This window comes from Miscanthus floridulus, chromosome 7, assembly GCF_019320115.1.
Source record: "Miscanthus floridulus cultivar M001 chromosome 7, ASM1932011v1, whole genome shotgun sequence".
Taxonomy (NCBI): Eukaryota; Viridiplantae; Streptophyta; class Magnoliopsida; order Poales; family Poaceae; genus Miscanthus; species Miscanthus floridulus.
Window position 1 is genome coordinate 21375242 of NC_089586.1, and position 12997 is coordinate 21388238.

Genomic DNA, 12997 nt, shown 5'->3' on the forward strand with positions numbered 1-12997 from the left:
AATGGCCAAGCCACAAGTGTGTTGCGTAGTGCTTTGGATGGTGATGAGTACAATAGAGTGATTGGGGTTGATGTTGCCAAGAAAATATGGGACACTTTGCACCTAGCACATGAAGGGGTTGACAAAGTGAGAAAGGCAAGAATTAATTTGTTGATGTCAAAGCTCAACCGGTTTGTAATCTTGGATGGAGAGGGGCCACAAAAAATGTTTGATAGGTTGATGACAATGGTGGGCAAGATTAGAGGCTATGGTTGTGATGAGCTAGATGATCACAAAGTTGTCAAGATTATGTTGGAGGCTTATTTACCTAGAAATAAGACCATAGTGACTCTAATTAGAGACAAGAAGAAGTTTGAGTACTTCACACCAAATGATGTACTTGGGAGGATCTTGACCTTTGACATGCAAAGAGAAGAAGCAAATGAGAGGAATAAGCTTGGTGAATTGCAAGCAAAGCTAGAAGACATCAAGATCAAGGATGTAGCTCTCAAGGCCAACAAATCAAGTAAGCAAGGCTCTACAAGCAAGTCCAAGATCAACAAGCAAGCTTCAACTAGCAAGCCTAAAGCAATCAAGCAAGTCCAAGAAAGAGTAAAAATCATATCATCTTCAAGTGAAAGTGAAAATGATGATGATCAATATGAGAAGGTTGATGATGTTGCTCTCTTTATGAAGAGGTTTCACAAGGGGCTAAAGAAGCAAGGCTACAAGGTAGTGAAGAGAAACTTTCCAAACAAGAAAAAGAGGACATGCTACAATTGTGGTAGCACCGATCACTTCATTGTCAAGTGTCCATATGAGATCAAGGATAACAAATACAAGAAGGACAAGAAAGAGGAGAAGGACCGACCATAGAAAGAGCAAGAAGTACATGGGATAGGCTCATATTAGGACATGAATGGGACTCAACTAGAGAGAGCACAAGTAAGGAGGACGAGAAGGTTGCAACCATTGCTATTCACAAGTCATCCCCTACTCCAAGGCTCTTCAACAACATGTCCGATGATGACTATTACTCCCCTCAAATTTGTCTCATGGCAAAGCGTGAGAAGGTAAAATCCAAATCGAAGGCCAAATCTCCTCCACCTCCTAGTGATATCTCTTGTAGTGATATTAGTGATAGCTCTAGTGATGATGAATCTAGTGATGAAGAAATAAACATAATAACTAAAAATTTAGATGGAAATACCAAATTATTCATCACTAAGCTAATGGAGGATTTAGAGAGTGTCCAAGCCGAGCTAGAATCTAGAGAAGAGACTCTTATCCAACAAGAGAATCTCTACATTGGTAGCAAAGAAGCTCTTGCATTAGAGAGAAGTAAGGTGGAATCCTTACACAAGGCTTTGGCCAAAGAGCAAGAGGACCATGCTATTACAAAGAAAGCAAATAAAGCTCTCAAGAAAAGGTATTGTGACTTGGATGAGAAGCTACAAAGAACTTGAGATGCAATATGGCATTCTTTAGGATAGCAACTCACATCTCCCTAAGGCAAAAGAAACCTCTACTCTCTCCACTAGTCAGGGTTGTGGAAAATGTTTTAATCTTGATTTGAATGCCTATTCCACTAACCTTGCAAATATAAAGGCTATGAGAAAGGAGATTGCGAGGCTCAATAAATCATTGGAAAAAGGGTGGATGGGTGAGCACGCAATCTAATGATAAGAAGAATGATGAATCAAAAGGGCCACTAATTCAAGCAAGGAAGGTATCCCTCAATCAAGCATGGGCTTAGACACATAAAAGGAGCCAAGACAACTGGAAGAAGGATAGTGAATGGCTATGAGTGTGTGTAGTTTGAGAGAAGGGGCAAAATTGGTATAGATCAGGCCTACACAGACCGTAGCAAGTGCCGCACCCCGTAAAAATGGGAAGGCTACCAATTCTATTCTGATTCAAACTAAGCCCTAAGAAGAAGGTGTTCTAGTAGAAACAGGTTTTCTAGAAGCATAAGGAGTCAATATGGGGCAACAAGAACAAGTATGCCTAACAACCAAAGATCTATGCACCTCGACAAAGCTTGACATCATACTTTGTTTTGAAGAGCAACAACAGTGGAAAAGTGGTTGCTAAATATGTTGGAAAGGAAATCAACGTATATAGGAATACTTCTAGTTGGGTTCCTAAGTTTCTTATGACTAACATGCAAGGCCCCAAGTCAAATTGGGGACCTAAATCTAGCAACTAAACTTGTTTTGTAGGCATATTCCTCCGGTGGATCAAGTTAGGTGCTTGATAGCAGATGTACAAATCACATGACTAGAGAAAGGAGTATGTTCTCATCATATTCCCCCATGACGCACTCAAATAAAAATATTGTCTTTGGAGACAATTCAAAGGGGGGGTGATTGGTCTCGGTAAAGTTGCTATAACCCTTGAGCATTCAATTACAAAATGTATTACATGTTGATTCGTTAAGTTACAACTTGTTGTCCGTTTCTCAATTATGTGAGATGGGCTACAATTATCTTTTTATGGATAAGGGTGTGGAAGTCTTTAGAAGGAATGATTCCTCTATTGTCCTTACGAGTCGATTAAAGAACAAGCTTTACTTAGTTGATTTCAACAAAAGTAAAGCTAAGCTTGAGACTTGTTTAGTGGCAAAATCTAGCATGGGTTGGCTTTGGCATCGTTGACTAACTCATGTGTGGGATGAGGAACTTGGCTAAACTTCTAAAAGATGAACACATCCTTAGACTAACAAATGTTCACTTTGAGAAAGATATGATTTGTAGCGCTTGTCAAGCTAGAAAGCAAGTTTGCGTACCTCACCCACCAAAGGGCATCATGACCACCAAGCAACCATTGGAGCTAATACATATGGATCTCTTTGGACTAGTTGCCTACCTAAGTATCAGAGATAACAAATATGGTCTTGTTATTGTTGATGACTATTCCCATTTCACTTGGGTATTTTTCTTGCATGACAAGTGCCAAGTTCAAGAGAAGGTGAAGATATTTGTTACAAGAGCCCAAAAGAAGTTTGGTCTTCCTATCAAGAAAGTGAGAAGCGACAATGGGGCCAAATTTAAGAATACTTTAGTTGAGGAATTTTTTTATGAAGAGTGCATCAAGCATGAGTTTTCAACTCCATACACCCCTCAACAAAAATGGTGTAGTAGAGAGGAAGAACCATACAATCATTGACATGGTAAGGACAATGCTAGATGAGTACAAGACGTCATATATCTTTTGGTGCGAGGCCGTTAACTCCGCTTGCCATGCCATCAACCGCCTCTACCTACACAAGAAGTTGAAGAAAACTTCATATAAGTTTCTAACCGGTAACAAGCCTAAGGTGTCTTACTTTAGAGTGTTTGGGTGCAGGTGTTTCATACTTAACAAGAAACCCAAAACCTCTAAGTTTGCACCTAAAGTTGATGAAGGTGTTCTTCTTGGTTATGGATCAAATGAGCATGCCTACCATGTCTTCAACAAAACCTCCGAGAAAGTTGAGATTGCGGATAGACTGTGACATTTGATGAATCTAATGGCTCTCAAGTGGAGTAAGTTGATTCAAGTGTTGTAGAAAGGAGGATCTACCATGTGAAGCAATCAAGCAATTGGCCATTGGTGATATTAGACCACAAGAAGATGAAGTCACTGAAGTGGAGGTTCCTCAAGTTGCTGCTTGCACCTATTTCCGCTGACATACCTGATGCTAAACAGTAGCAGACACCTGCTGCAACACCTACATGCGGTAGTGCCACACTTGAGAGAGGCAGTGCCGCACCTACACAGTCAGCAGCAATTGATTCGACTCCAGCTCGTAGACAAGACCTACAACCCATATTTGAGCAAGAAAATGATGAAGGTCCTAGAAGATGAACAAGAGGCCTTTGAGCATCCAAGGCTAAGGCAAATAATACAATGGGATCATCCCTATTGACAACATCATTGGGAGTCTTCGAAAAGGGGATAACAACTCATTTATATTTAGTAAATTTTTGCCAATATTACTTGTTTGTTTCCTCTTTAAAACCTCTTAATGTAGAACAAGCACTTGGATACCCGGATTGGGTGATGGCCATGCAAGAAGAGCTCAACAACTTTGAAAGAAATCAAGTGTGGAACTTAGTGGAACGACCCAATACCAATGCCATTGGTACCAAGTGGGTCTTCTGCAACAAGCAAGATGAGAATAGAGTGGATGACAAGAAACAAAGCAAGATTGGTTGCTCAAGGTTTCACTCAAGTAGAGGGCTTGGACTTTGAAGAAACATATGCACCAGTGGCAAGGCTTAAAGCAATCCAAATGCTTCTAGCCTATGCCGCTCATCACAACTTCAAGCTATATAAAATGGATGTGAAGAGTGCATTTCTCAATAGCCCTTATTCAAGAACTTGTCCTATGTTGAGCAACCACCGGGCTTTGAGGATCACAAGTTTCCCAGCCATGTCTACAAACTCCAAAAGGCGCTCTATGGGCTTCAGCAAGCACTAAGAGCATGGTATGAATGCCTTAAGGAATTCTTGCTTAAACAAGGCTTTGAAATAGGCAAAGCCGATCATACTCTTTTCACTCACAAAGTCGACAAATATATATTTGTGTGCCGAATATATGTCGATGACATAATATTTGGTAGTACTAATTATTCTTTTTATGAGGAATTTAGTAGGATAATGATCAAGAGATTTGAGATGTCCATGATGGGTGAATTAAAGTTCTTCCTCGGATTTCAAATCAAGCAAGTGAAGAATGAAACTTTCATTAGTCAAATGAAGTACACCCATGATATGCTCAAGAAGTTTGACATGGTGAATGCCAAGCCTATCAAAGCTCCCATGTCAACCAATAGACATCTAGATCTCAATAATGAAGGAAAAGCCGTGGATACTAAGGTATATCGCTCCATGATCGTCTCTCTACTTTATTTGTGCGCATCTAGGCCCGATATTATGCTTAGTGTGTGTATGTGTGCTAGATTTCAAGCTAATCCAAAAGAGTGCCACTTAGTGGCAGTTAAGAGAATCTTGAGATATTTAGTACACACTCCTAACCTTGGCTTGTGGTATCCTAAGGGCTCTAAGTTTGATATACTTGGGTATTCGGATTCTGATTACGCCGGTTGTAAAGTAGATCAAAAAAGTAACTCAGTGATATGTCAATTCCTTGGACGGTCCCTAGTATCTTGGAGTTCTAAGAAACAAAATTGTGTAGCCCTTTCCACCGCCGAAGCCAAGTATGTTGCAGCCGGTGCATATTGTGCTCAACTACTTTGGATGAGGTAAACCCTTCAAGATTTTGGATGTCACTTCACTAAAATCCTACTCTTATGTGACAACGAAAGTTCCATAAAGCTCGCCAACAATCCTATAAGCCACTCAAGAACTAAGCACATAGACATCCGACATCATTTCTTGAGAGACCATAAAGCCAAAGAAGATATCGAAATTTGCCATGTGAGCACCAAAAAGCAACTAGCCGATATCTTCACTAAGTCGCTCGATGAGTCAAGGTTTTGTGATTTGTGTAGTGAGCTAAATATACTTGATTCTTGTAACGTGGTTTGAACTATAGCACACCTTTATTGATGAACTAGCATGAATAGGAGAAATGAATTGGAAAGGTTTAAATATTATGCTTCAAAATGATTTATCATAAGAAACAAGTGCATTATGATCATTGTTTATTTTGATTATTTGCTGCTGATCATAGTGTGCTTGAGATATGTGTCCATATCCTATATGTATATAGCTATTTAGTTAGTAGCTAATTCTTGTTGTTCTGGGGAGTGCGGCAGTGCCGCGTGTGGCGAGCGGCAGTGCCACACTTTGAATTTCAACTAGAATTCGGCTCACAACAGCCAGTTACCGTGGGGCCACTTTTCTACCTATTTCATCTGGCCCTAGGGCAACTCTCTCACTCTTCACCTGCCGCCACCTCTCTCCCTCTTCTCTCATGCGCGCGCCGCCACCGCCGTCTGGCACTGTCGTGCTGTGCTGCTGGTTCTTCTCCGTGTCGCTAGCAGCCGCTGTAGTCATGGATGGAGCCATTCTCTTCCTTTCCTCCTCAATCCGTGAGAATCAAGGTGAAACCCTAACCTAATCCCGATCTATGTCATGGAGTTCTATTTTTGTTGGAAGATGGTTTCTAGTGACTGCATGATTAGGATAGAAACTAGTTTGATGGATGAATTGAATCAAAACAAAGATTCATGGGTTGAGCCTCATCTGTACCCGTGGCAGTGCCGCACTCAACAGAATGAATGTGCAAATACAGATGTTGTTCTATCGATGACTCTCTATTTTAGTTGGATTTGTGCACCAAATTTATTTCTATCCTAAACATGTAGCTACTTTACCTACATTGTAGACAACTCCATGTATTTGTTTAGGTCTACTCATTCTGAGATTGTCTAGTTATTTAGGAGAATGGTTGAGAAATAGTCTGAATAGTTGAGAAGAAATGAATCATGGGAGAGGTGAAGCACTAGATGCAGGCAATGCCGCACCCTCTGACCAGTTTGGTTCTGGGTGCTTTCCTAACTCGAGATTTGAATCATTTCATCTATCCAGAATATTTTATAAGTGTTCTTCTATACCTCTTATGTACAGTTTCTTATTTGGACCTATATTTGTTTGCATAGATGGCTTCCAGAGGTGATGATGACCGGAGGGAAAAGAGGAAGATGACCGAGCCTCATGATAAGCAGATGCCTCATCGTGGTCAGTGGCAGAACCATAGGAGGGAAGCAGCAGTGTAGTAGGTAGAGGGGATGCTAGTGATAGGGGGAAGAAGGGATCAGTTGATCTAGGAGGAGGAGAACTTAGAGAGGGCTAGCCGCACCATTCCTCTAGGTGCTTGTCCTAGATACTCCACCTCACCTTGAGGAGTTTGACAGAGGTTACATCAGAGAGTATTCTGAGGAAGTGATCATGAGGCGTCCCATTGACACACGTGCTCATCCCCGGGCTCAACTATGTAGGGAAAGCTAAAGATGGTAGAAGAAGCACGTGAGAACAATCCTTATAAGCAGGCAAAGGGTTTCGGGGTGGACTATAGGTTTTGGAATGAGTTTCATTCCAACTTTTATGCCTTAGTGATTTTCAACTCTAAAAAGTCAAAGATTGTCAAGATAAAGTATATTGACTAGGAGGAGATGAAGGGAAAGAATGAGCCTGAGTCCAACAAAGTGATCAAGGCTTGTGAGCTGTTTGGCCTCACTGATATCATGAGCTTCCGGTACAATTGGAATGAGGAAGTGCTAGCCCAGTTTTATGCCACCTTCTTCTATGACATCTACACTAATGAGATTCACTGGATGACTAAGGGATGACATTATAGGATTAACTTTGTGACTTTCCGCTGGATCCTTGGTTTTGGAGAGGAGGAGCGGGGCTTCACCTATATTCATGATGAGACTAGAGCTGAGATCTGTGACATTACATATATGTGGGTTGACAGAAGAAGTGCAGATGGTAAGGTTAGTGGCTTGAAGAGCTACTACTACATTATGAATAATCTAATCAGGCACATAATAAATCCCAAGGATGGAGCAGCTTCAGATCTTAATAGTTATGTGAAGAATGTGCTTGCTAGGTTTGCTCCTGGAGGTGATAGGTTCAATGTTCCTCGCTTCATATGGCGTGAGCTAAGGAATGCCATGGAGGATGGGAGAAAGGGGATTCCCTATGCTCTCTATCTTAGGTTCATGATTGAGAGGGTCACTGGTTACAAGTTTGATAAAGATGATCTCCACACCATCTACAAGATTGAGAATACCCAAGCCTCAGGTGCTAGCAGGGCAATGAGATACTCTTCATCAGTTGAGGACATGCCTGAGTCCTCTCGCTCTAGGCTCCATAAGGAAAAGAAGATGGAGAAGTTTAGGAGATGGCTTAAGGCCATTTTCATCACTTGCACCTATGTAGCGAGGACTGCATATGAGGACCGGTTGGAAAACCGTGAAGCCAACCGAGAGGCATGAGAGCGTGTAGGGCTGCCACCTCTTTCTCCAGTACAATCACCGTCGAGGTTTGACAACCTCCCTAGAATCTCCGACATAGATTTAGAGGCTGATGAGGAGGAGGAGGAGCAGGAGCAGCCAAAGCTTGACCCTCACACGAGGTTGAGCTCCACCTTGTAGTCCATGAGGAGAAGCATCTAGCGTGAGCGTCACATTTCTACCACCCATCGCCAAGGGAAGGTAGTGGTGTCCTCTTCCTTCTCCTCCGACGATGATGGTGATGGTGGTAAGGAGGATGTTGCAGGTGCTAGTGGAGCTGCTGGTGGGGATGATGTCGATTGGGACACCATCCAAGAAGATAAGGAGTGAGTGTCGGTCTTTCTTCTTTTCTTCTCTTTTTGGTGCTTTGTGCCAAAGAGGGAGAAATTAGAGAGGGGTCAAGAACTTTTTTCGATGCCATGGAGAGGAGGTTGATGCAGCTAGAGCTTCATGTTCTTATCCGTTTAGAGTAGACTTCGTTAGATTGAGAGTTTGAGAGACGATTCGAAACTCTATTTATGTAATAATGCTACCTAAGTACTTTATATGTGTGGGATATGGACATGAATTAATCTGTGCTGTAGCTGGTGATAAAATTATGCTAGAATGTATATCTTTATATGTATTACATGCTATGTGGTGCATGTTCTTATCTGTGCTGTTACAGTAAGTGCGGCAATGTCGCACCCAGTTGTTACAGGAAAATTTATTGTGCATGAACTGTCATTTGCATCACGTCTACATACCTGACACAGTATGTAGCATCCCACAGAAGCATGGATGTAGCAGAAGCCCCATCACTTTCACTAAAATGTGAACCTTGGTTTCTTATGCCAATTTGAGAATTCAATTCTCTATTCACACATTTAGGGAGTACACTCATGGCTCGAAAATCTCAATACTCATTTCATATCTTTTGTAAGCTCTAATTGGGTTATCATCAATCACCAAAAAAGGAGAGATTAAAAGTGCAATCAAGCCCTAATTATGGGTTTTTGTGATAATAACTACACAATTAGAGAACTAATGAGATTTATCGAGATGACAAGCAGGAATCTATGTTCGAGGATGATACACGAAACGGAGGAGCCCCCAATTACAAATGTTGATGGCTGCAAACTCAAAGAAGATTTAAATTCTTTTATATTTTGAATTTGAGTATAAGAAAAGCTATACTATAAAGGGGGGCATATTGGTTAAGCTAACATGTGCTACCAAGTACTCAAACTTACACATACATCCTCAGTTACTCAGCCAAGACAACTAATATTTCACTCTTACCCTTGCTGTCTTGCCTGATATGGCAGTGCCGTACCTGGAGAGAGACACTGCCGCAGTGCGGCACTGCCGCACTTGAGCCGCGGAACTACCGTGACTTAAGTGACCGTTGGGCTGGGGGTACTTATACCTTTCCCCTTCCTCCCAACATCTCTCTTCTCTCACCCACTCATTCAGCTCGTCCAAGAACAGAAGAATGCTCTTCTCTCTCTCCTCTATTAGTGACCTTGAGCTCCCAAGCATTCTTCATTGATTTTTCCATCAATCCTTGAGAGAAAAATGCCCCAAACTCAATTAGAGAGCAGATCCTTTGATTCCCCAACTCAAAAGAGCACTTGGTTTACGTTTTGGCCGACGGTTGTGTTTATTACTCTTGGAGCTTTGCTCCTAGCTGGCTAGAGCGTCGCCCGTGGAGCTTGTCAACTTGTGTGGCAGCCCCGGAAGGTTTGTAACCACCTCTTGAAGCTAGTAAACTCATCCCTCATCTCAAGAGTTAAGTCTATTGACTTGAGAACGAGGAAAGATTGCAAAGCCCTAAGCCTTAGTGGCTAACCTCAACAACGTGGACATAGGCAAGCCTTGGTGGCGAGCTGAACCACGGGTTAAATCATCGTGTCACCTTGTGCTTGATGTACATCATTTGCATTTCATATTGTTGTTGAGGTGATTTCTAGGGTTTGTGGTCGATCTACGTTTGTGGTCGATCCTACCACTTTTAGCTCTTGATCTGTGGATCTCATACATGCAGGAAGCTAAGAAATTTCTCAATTCAAGTTTACATTCACTGATTTTGAACTGTGACTCGAAGTTGTCTACAGGTGCGGCAGTGCCGCTGTTCTGGCCCGACAGTGGTGCTGTCCGACAGTGCCGCGAGGTCAGAGTGGCAGTGCCGCAGGTTGAATTTGATGAAATTTTGAGTGTTTATTTTAACATGCCTATTCACCCCCTCTAGGCTAACCAGAGATCCTACAACGTATGTTTCAAGTGTTTCATCTGTTTCAGACGTATGTTGCAAGTTTTTTTTTATTTGTATGTTTTAAAAGTAGATCTTCACGCATGTGTGGGCCTGTTCGACCTCCGGAGCAGGATGGGTGCGGGACGGGGGAGCTGGGTGCATCATGCACGGGCCCTGGAGCACCATCGACGCTAACACCCGAATCAGCGCTAGCAAGTTCGTTAATTTAATACTACAACTATAGAATGCTAGAACTGTGTCAAAGGGTCTCTTAGTTTCAATTGTCCAAAACGTCATGTACAGGAGTGGGGGGTATTAATATGTTTTAATAGAAGTATATAAATTCTAGACAGACAAAACAGTGAATAAAACAGTCAATGGCCGGATAATCGTGGAGACAGATGCAAAAATGGTGGTTCAGGTGCTAACCACAAATGATTATGATACGACTGCAGTGGGTGTTTTAATTGCGGAGATAAAGTCCCTAGTGTCTTCTTGTTTTATTAGCTTCAAGTGCTCTTTTACGAGTAGAGACGGTAACAAAGCCGTTCATGAGCTAGCCGTGTTGGGTCATTTGTGTAAACCTGGGGAGGAACAATTCCATTCCTGAAAGTGATCATGTAATTGTTGCTAACAATTTATTAGCAATTGAGTAATGGGATCATACTCAGTTTTTTTTTTAAAAAAAACTTGCATCACCACACAAGGGCGCTTGTGCATCTCAAAATTGTTATAATAGCATCACGACAGTAACATGAAAAAGTAACTCACCTACTCATCGTTTTTACGGGTCGAAATTCACGCGCTCCAAGCTCAGCCCAAGATGTCGGTGCTTACGATCAGAGCCCAAACCCTAGGTGACTACTTATTAGAAAAAGAAAAGCAATCACCCAACATCAGAGGAGGAGGAGAAGGCAAAATCGAAATCAATTGGGTGGGAGAAACATAATCGATGTAGTCAAAGATCTGCATTGGGCCATACAATTACAGACGAATGGCAATTGATCTCTTTTCTTAATCGCAGCCTGATGGGACCCCCTCGTTGTCTTCACCGGAGTGGTCAGGAGTATATTAGAGCCCAGAGTCTGGGGGGTTTGGTGGTGGTAGGCGAAGCAAAAACTGCACCAGCAGGACGCGAGCGGAGAACGTGCAGGGGGTCCCGATCGAGCCGAACGCAGCGGCGATCGCACGGGCACCCGCCGGCGCCACCTACCCACCCGGGCCGGCGGGCCGTTGCGCTGCGCGGCCACCTTTTTTTTTTCCTCTTCTTTTCTTGTTTATAATACGAACGAGGAACGATCACGCGCTGAACGCTTCCGCCTCGCCGCCACCTTCCCCCCTCTTCCCCCGCTGTCCGCTCGCCTCCTCCGCGCCCCCGAAAGGCAAAACCTCGCTCCTGCCCCGGTCCCCTCCTCGCGGCGTCGGTCAAACCCTAGCACACGTACGCGCAGGCCCGCCCTCTCCCATTCCCCATCCCCACACATGGCGGCGCTCTCCATTCCCCTCCGCGCCGCGGCCGTCGCCGCCGGATCCCGCACCGCCGCGGCCGACCCCGTCAAGGTATGCCTGCTCGTAGCCCGTGCTCTCTTCGTCTCCGGCGTGCATGCTGTTTTTTCTTTCCCCGATATTGTTGTTGGCGATTCGCTGGAGCATCTCGCGCCTCGCGTGCGGGTGGGTCGCGAATTCCTTTCTCGGATTCATTGCCGCGCCTAGATTTGGCTCCCGATCCTAGTCTGGTGGTGGTTCGATGTAGCTCTCAACCGTGTGTTGTGCTAGGCTAATAAATTGCAATACTGCGTTCCGGCCGTTTGTTTGGGTGTGAAATTGCAGGCTTCAGGGAATCAGAGTTTTTCACTGTACTATTTTATTTTAAAAATTCTGGGGTCGGAGTTTTGTCCCAAGTTCCAAGTTCTTTCCAGGTGCCCCACGGGAGGACATCAGTTTCCTGTTTGATTGTTTGCATTGTCCTCACCCCTGATGCAGTGATCTGTGATTCCTAGCACATTGCAGTGCCCCCACTGACACGATTTGGCTGATACACTGTAGGTCTCGTGCGTGAGGAGCACTGGCTCGGCTCACTTTGGCTGCGCCTTCCCCTCCATAACGGCCTCTTCGGCGTAAGTTCTCACTTTTCACGCCTTATTAGTCCCTGTTGCCGTGTAAATGTAATCTCAGACATTAGTATAGTCTGTCTAACTTCTTGTGAATTGAAGTGCGAGGAACATCGAGCCGCTGAGGGCGATAGCTACACAGGCGCCCCCTGCTGTGCCACGTAAGTAGCTGTTGTACTCACCGACCAAACATTTTCAGGTTAATTGCGCAGACTGTAGTGGATTTATAATTTTGTTCTTACTTTGTTTCTCTGTAGAATATTCGAGTGGGGAGAAGACCAAGATTGGCATCAATGGTGAGTTCTTTTATGTACAATTGTAGGAACTAAATTGACGTGAATGAAAATATCGTATTGTAATCTGAATGAGACAGATCAACTCATCAATCCATTGACCACCTTGGGCTGGTCAATGCGTTCTGTCTTCAGGCTTGGCTGGCCTTTCTCACTAATATCTAGTGTGCATTGCTACCAAATACGCCACTTGAGATGTCATGTTTTAAGGTTTTACAAAGACTCCCAGTTGAGTATTTGTTGCACTTAGCTAACTGCATTTAGCAAATAGATCATTCTTGGTACTCTAAAAAATAAACCATTCTTGGCTTTCTGAGTTACTTTGCACTTCGGTACAAGTATGAACTAGGTGAATTATATCAGATTGTATTTCTGATTCATTCTTACCCCTTTTCTTGATACTGTAGGGTT

General features: G+C 43.3%; 1 protein-coding gene across 1 annotated transcript; it reads left to right on the top strand.

The window, feature by feature from the left end:
- The first annotated feature begins 11301 nt into the window (after positions 1-11301).
- LOC136465199 (glyceraldehyde-3-phosphate dehydrogenase GAPCP2, chloroplastic-like) lies at positions 11302-12615 on the top strand. The gene is made up of 4 exons (XM_066464035.1): positions 11302-11742; positions 12229-12299; positions 12396-12454; positions 12551-12615. Exons 1-4 carry the CDS (start codon positions 11665-11667, stop codon positions 12613-12615), a joined length of 273 nt encoding a protein of 90 aa, XP_066320132.1. The 5' UTR covers positions 11302-11664.
- Positions 12616-12997: the final 382 nt, after the last annotated feature.

Bases quoted from the DNA above. Each gene is read 5' to 3' on its own strand.
- LOC136465199 (XM_066464035.1), top strand. From the start codon at position 11,665: ATGGCGGCGCTCTCCATTCCCCTCCGCGCCGCGGCCGTCGCCGCCGGA. The intron at 12,300-12,395 runs GTAAGTTCTCAC...TGTGAATTGAAG, and splicing joins TCCATAACGGCCTCTTCGGC to TGCGAGGAACATCGAGCCGC. The intron at 12,455-12,550 runs GTAAGTAGCTGT...GTTTCTCTGTAG, and splicing joins GGCGCCCCCTGCTGTGCCAC to AATATTCGAGTGGGGAGAAG.